Source organism: Miscanthus floridulus, chromosome 8 (assembly GCF_019320115.1).
Source record: "Miscanthus floridulus cultivar M001 chromosome 8, ASM1932011v1, whole genome shotgun sequence".
In the NCBI taxonomy this organism is placed as follows: domain Eukaryota; kingdom Viridiplantae; phylum Streptophyta; class Magnoliopsida; order Poales; family Poaceae; genus Miscanthus; species Miscanthus floridulus.
In genome coordinates, this window is record NC_089587.1 from 106,520,465 (window position 1) to 106,526,674 (window position 6,210).

At 51.9% G+C, this 6,210-nt stretch overlaps 1 protein-coding gene across 1 annotated transcript; it reads left to right on the forward strand.

Annotated features, from left to right (window-relative positions):
- The first annotated feature begins 1,517 nt into the window (after positions 1-1,517).
- Positions 1,518-6,210, forward strand: LOC136473186 (abscisic acid 8'-hydroxylase 3-like). Its single transcript, XM_066470866.1, has 9 exons — positions 1,518-1,880; positions 2,023-2,341; positions 2,558-2,710; positions 2,854-3,114; positions 3,303-3,392; positions 3,580-3,658; positions 4,808-4,914; positions 5,520-5,641; positions 5,751-6,210. Exons 1-9 carry the CDS (start codon positions 1,645-1,647, stop codon positions 5,839-5,841), a joined length of 1,458 nt encoding a protein of 485 aa, XP_066326963.1. The 5' UTR covers positions 1,518-1,644; the 3' UTR covers positions 5,842-6,210.

The window sequence follows — 6,210 nt, forward strand, 5'->3', positions numbered from 1 at the left end:
TCACGGAGAGTGTCGGGGCTGATCTTGTGCCAAGTGAGGGCTGCCGATGCGCTAGAGGTCGCCTCCGTGCCTAGGGAGGAGGGAGGTCATGCTCACGTTGTGGGCACCAGGGCCACCGCCATGGTGAATGTTGAAGGCCACTACCACTCCAGGGCCGCCATCACACCGAGCATCGAGGGCCGCCATTGCACCGAGGTCCGAGACATGGAGAGAGATGGACGGAGGGAGCTAAAGGATGAAGAGGGAATCAGGGAGAGAGACATGAGAGAGGTAACAAAGGGAGGAGAGAGAGCTTGCAGCTCCAAGCGATCGAGCACCAGTCAGTGTTGGGACACATGGACACATGGGCCCCGCCTATTAGCCATAGTGAAGAAGCACACTCAAGGAAGACACGTGGGAGAGAGGCGCTAGTCTATGCCACTCAGTGGGCTCTGAGGCTGGGCACTTTATTTCCCACTTTTAGTTTTGAGCCGGCGGTGGAAACGATTTTCGTCATCTGGTTTTAGTAGACACTACCTACAGAAATCTACTATAGAGGTGGCTGGTAAGCCCCAACCGTCTCTGCTTTTTCGTCTCTAAAAATCATTGATTTGTAGAGGAGACTATAAAATCAGATTTTTAGAGGCAGGTTGGAAACATAACAGGAGCCACCTCTAAAAATCAATTTGTAAAGGCCATTGCATTTCAAGCCACTTCTACAAATCGTTGCCCTGAAATCATAAATCATGGCTGAGAAAATAGCAAAGATATTTTTTAAAGCTGAGGGACCGTCTCTAAAAATTGATTTGTAAAGACAACTAAGAATAAAGCTGGCCCCTAAAAATAAAGGCATTTGTAGAGAGAGCTAGGAACCAAGGTCGCCTCTAGAAATGCATTTCTAGATAGAGGCGGCTCGGTTTGGAGGCCACTATAGAGACGGTTGTATTGACCTGCCACTAAAAAAGCCTCCCATCTTTAAAAATTATTTTTTTAGAATTACACAATACAACGGAGACGCCCACAATATGGATGCGCACTCACTCCTATAAACACACGTACGCAAACCCTACCAATATGAAGCACCTCCGAATGACTGAGCCGCACCAGCAGGCGCTTCACTGTCGAAAGGGTACGTCGCCTACCACTGAAAGCATAGCACCGTTAAATCCTGAAATAAATTCAGGAAAATACGAGCACTTCATACCAAGTCGAGAACTTAAACCCGAGTGGTCAGCTCTGAATTGCCGTTGGTGAAAATCAATTTTGTAGTAGTGATAGCAAAAAGGGCTCAAGGAATGGACAAGTGTGACTGGAGTACAATTTTTTGCCAGTAGGGCTACGTTGGAGTTGCTCTAATGACTCATGCTCCCTTATCTTCTTGGTTTTAGCCTATTTTATTTTCTACACCCCTAGTATTTTAGAAACTGTGATCAGGACCATATAGGTGCTATTTTCATCCTCAACCCTCTCCACGTCCCTCCCGGACCTATAAATACCACACATGTGGCTCCCCCTACCATCACCATTTGGAAGAAGATCCTCTCAAGATCGCTCCCCTCGTGTCCCTCTCGCCTAACACCACAGCGTCACAAGGCACTTGCCTGCCTTCTGATCTTGAGAGGATCACTCTTAGAAGCTGCAGCGTAGGGGCGGCCACCGTACCACATGGCTTTCCTCCTAGCTGTAGCTTGCATCTACATCGTTTCACTCACTCTGTTGGTGGTGCTGCTCGTTGCGAGCAGACGGAGAACGGCGGTCGGTGCCGGAAAAACCGGAGGTGGAGGCACCACCGAGAAGGATCAAAAGCTGCCTCCTGGCTCCCTGGGGCTGCCGTTCATCGGCGAGACTCTCCAGCTCTACACCCAGAATCCAAAGGATTTCTTTGCCTCCAGGCTAAAGAGGTATTATTACAAGTGCCCGATTGCTAGCTGCCGGCCATTGCTGCAATATTATTCTGTTAGTTGCAAATGCTTACTGGCAGGTTAGCTAACATGCATCTTCCCATCATCTTCGACTTGGATCTCTGCCTGTGCCTGCACGCAGGTACGGCGAGGTGTTCAAGACGCACGTGCTGGGTTGCCCGTGCGTGATCCTGGCAAGCCCGGAGGCGGCGCGGATGGTGCTGGTGTCCCAGGCGCACCTGTTCAAGCCGACGTACCCACCGAGCAAGGAGCGCATGATCGGGGCGCAGGCCCTCTTCTTCCACCAGGGCGACTATCACCTCCGCCTGCGCCGCCTGGTCCAGGGCTGGGTCGGCCCCGACGCGCTCCGCGCCCTCGTGCCCGACGTCGAGGCCGCCGTGGCGTCCACGCTCCGCGGGTGGGAAGGCCGCGTCACCAGCACCTTCCATACCATGAAGACGGTAAGTGCCTGCCAAGCCAGCACGGCGAGCGAGCGAACGCACCCCCGCGCGGCCCACCAAAGAAAAAGATGTCCGTCCGGCCAGAACTGCTCATTCTCTTCCACTGTACGGTTGCGCGCATGCGTGGACGCGTGGTGCGCCTACTGCCTGCCGTAGTTCCTGTCCTGACGGTGGTCTCCCTCCCTTGGCTTTTTCCTGTCCTTGATTTATTTGCAGCTCACCTTCGACGTCGGCGTCGTCACCATCTTCGGCCGCCGGCTGGCCGACCACGTGAAGGAGCAGCTGAGGGAGCACTACTTGATCGTGGAGAAAGGCTACAACAGCTTCCCCATCCCCGTGCCCTTCACTAGCTACAGCCAGGCAATCAAGGTATACGACCACGACGTGCGCGAGGATTTCTGTTCTTCCCTCCGATCCTCTTCTTGAAACAAGGACGACAGATCAATGGCGCTCGAGATCGATCCCATCCCTTCGTCACAATGTCACCAACCACCTCATGCTCATGCATGCAGGCGAGGCGGCGGCTGGGCGCGATCCTGAGCGGCATCCTGGCTGATCGGCGGGCGCGGCGGAGCGACGACCAGGGCGACGACGACGACCTCCTGAACACCCTCATGCGCTACCGCAACGACAGCGGGGCGGCGCTCTCGGACGACCAGGTCGCCGACAACGTCATCGGCGTGCTGTTCGCGGCGCAGGACACGACTGCAAGCGTGCTCACCTGGATCCTCAAGTTCCTCCACGACAACCCGAAGCTTCTGGAAGCCGTCAAGGTGAGAGCGCGCCGACCGCCCGGGAGACCTTCGACTTCCACAGCAATTTTTTTTTTTTTGGAGCATCTACAACATATATATGATCGAGAGTGACTGGTGATATAGTAGGTAGTACCAACCCTCGATGTTTGGTTCTAACCATATCGTCGTCACCTTGTCCTGGCCTCGGCCCCCGTGTCGATTTGCAGGCGGAGCAGATGGCAGCCTACGAGGAGAACGATGGCGGGAGGCTGCCGCTGACGTGGGCGCAGACGAGGAGGATGCCCATAACACATCTGGTACGTCTGAGTTCTGACGACGTGTAAACTTATATGCAGCCAGCACACATCTCTGTCGCAGAGAAAGGCCTTCCATTTGGAACCTTGCCCTTGTTTCATTTAAGCAGCTAAGGTTATTAGAACCTCACATACATTAATTAGGCCTTCTTGCATTTTTTTTAACTTGTGAAACTTGTTCGATCTGCAGGTTATCTTGGAGAGCCTGAGGATGGCGAGCATCATCTCCTTCACGTTCAGAGAGGCTGTTGAGGACGTGCACTATCAAGGTATGTTTCCTCGCTCCAAAATGAAAAGGACAGCACGTGTAGAACATGGAAGCAGTAGTGCCGCCCGGCCTGGCTTGCCTTGAGTGCTGCATGCAGCAGTGTAGTGTGCTAACAAAAGTTAACTGCTTTAGCCAGATGGATCAGCCTTTAGACACCCATGATGCATGCAAGGATATGATGCTTTTAGGGAAAAGTTGAAAACGTTGCAAATCTCACGCTCTCTTCTCTTTATAAATACGTAACATGAAATAAGTCGTGCAAGACAAACACGGTTGTGGAAGAGTAAACAATTAACATGCCAAAAAGGTGGAAAAGTTCTTACGCACGCCACTCTGAAGAATTTTTCTAGTGTAGTCATAACTCCTAACAAGCATAAAAATGACCGAATTTGTTTATATTCTACTCCAATCCAAATTGTAAGTCATTTCTTTTGGAACATAGATTTTGCTACACGCCCAAATATATAATTATGTCTAGATATAAAATAAAAGAAATGTATCTTGAAAAGCCAGAACGATTTATAATTTTGAATGGATGGAGTATTCTTAAAAAAAAGGATTGATAACAAAATCCACAAGGGATTATTGAAAGAACGTTCCTGACAAGCTCTTTCATGTATGCAAGTTCTGTCGAGTCAAATCCACCCCAGCATCATCCAGGTGGCTGAATCCATCGCCTTGCATATAAGCCTCAGAATTCATCGTCTTGCATATAAGCCTCAGAACATTAAAGGGCCGGGAGGCATTATTAATTAGTCCTTGAAAAACCCACCAAGAAGGAGACATTTTCGTGCCTGGATCGGCTAGTCGGCTGTTTGTATGAACACGGCTGCATCCGAGAGCGTTGATTTCGGGCGTCGGCCCACGCGGGGACGGTGCATTTTTCACCTCAAAAAAAAAAAACGGCAGCCCTTCCCGGACGGCACCGGCGGCCGCTGCTCCACTCCATTCCTGTAGGCAGTATTACTGCAGGAATCAATGAGACAGGGGAAAGCCGGCCGGCGACGGTGGACACGTGCAGTTGTTTGGTTATTCGGGAGAGACATTATTATGAGCATTAGTTGCGGCGTTTAACCTGTAAAAGCTCCGGACTGATTGCATTAAGACTGACCTTTGTGTGGCGTTGGGTTATTCTTTGTTTGGTTTGCAGGGTTCCTGATTCCCAAAGGGTGGAAGGTGATGCCTCTGTTCAGGAACCTTCACTACAGCCCGGAATACTTCCAGGATCCACACAAGTTCGACCCTTCCCGGTTCAAGGTAATTCATGGGGTCAGGATGATCTCATGGCATCGGCATGACGTCAGCATCAGCATCACTGATTTCCAAAAGATTTGCACTAGGATATCCTGCATAGTATAATATTAACAACACAAGTCGTAATCAACAGAGCGCAGAGTAGTGCTAGCTGCTGTAGTGAGGCCAGGCCAGCTCGATCTGTTTGACGTGGCTACTAGCTTGCCTTGCCGGTAGACAACTGAAGTCATGGACAGAAATTTTACCTTCTTTTTTTTTAGGTAGGACATCAATTAACCGGCGGCACGGTCATTGTTGACTCGTGCTGTGGTAGTAGACTCGTCAAACGGTAACAAGGGAGACCAATCGCCCGGCCAGGCTTGCAGTTGGGAGAGAGACAAGAGACAGCGCTCATCAGTGACACGACACCTCTAGCTCTAGCTTTGTACTACCGCACAGCCAAGTGACAGAGGCCACACGACAAGCAGTAGCCGCCACACCACACCAGCACGCGCGCATGCAACACGTACACTTGTTTCGTTGGCAGGCTAGAGAATGAATGAAACAGCAGCAGGCTTAAGTAGCATTATTATGTACTGACGCGTGCGTCGTGTTCCATGGCATCGCAGGCGACGCCGCCGCGTCCCGGCACGTTCCTGCCGTTCGGGAGCGGCGCGCACGCGTGCCCCGGCAACGACCTGGCCAAGCTCGAGATGCTCGTCCTCATCCACCGCCTCGTCACCACCTACAGGTATATATGCAGCTCCTGTTTGGATCAGCCAGCTTGCTTAATTTTCTTCTGACGTTAATTTATTAACTTGGTGCGTGCTTGGCAATGGCATTGGCATTGGCATTGGCAGGTGGGAGGTGGAGGGGTCGAGCGACGACGTGACCTACAGCCCGTTCCCGGTGCCCAAGGACGGCCTCCAGGCGAGGCTCACCACCGCCTGAGCGCCCGGGGGCCGCTGTATCTCGAAGGATCTGATCGGATCTCCATCTCCTGGCCGGCGCTAATAGCTATAGCTCCTCGGACCAATGCAATGCAATGCAAGCAACGCAGCAGCACCTAGGAGATAGCATAGGCCCCGGCCCCCGGCAGCGGCAGGGGAGGAGATCCAGACATCGTCGTCCAGTCATGTGGCAGCAGCTACTATGCGTTTCCTTCCCTTCTTGTGTCGGGTACTACCGCCGGTGGACTAATGTTCGCCGGCCCTGACGTGTGTTCCTTCGGTCCCCTTGATCGCTTATATACAACTGGTCAATCATTGGGACGACAGTGTAGAGTGTCCAACCGGTTTTATATATGCTCCTTCCAAAAAA

Coding starts and splice junctions, on each gene's coding strand:
- LOC136473186 (XM_066470866.1), top strand. CDS start 1,645: ATGGCTTTCCTCCTAGCTGTAGCTTGCATCTACATCGTTTCACTCACT. Junction 2,711..2,853: donor GCTACAGCCAGGCAATCAAG/GTATACGACCAC, acceptor TCATGCATGCAG/GCGAGGCGGCGGCTGGGCGC. Junction 3,659..4,807: donor TGAGGACGTGCACTATCAAG/GTATGTTTCCTC, acceptor TTTGGTTTGCAG/GGTTCCTGATTCCCAAAGGG.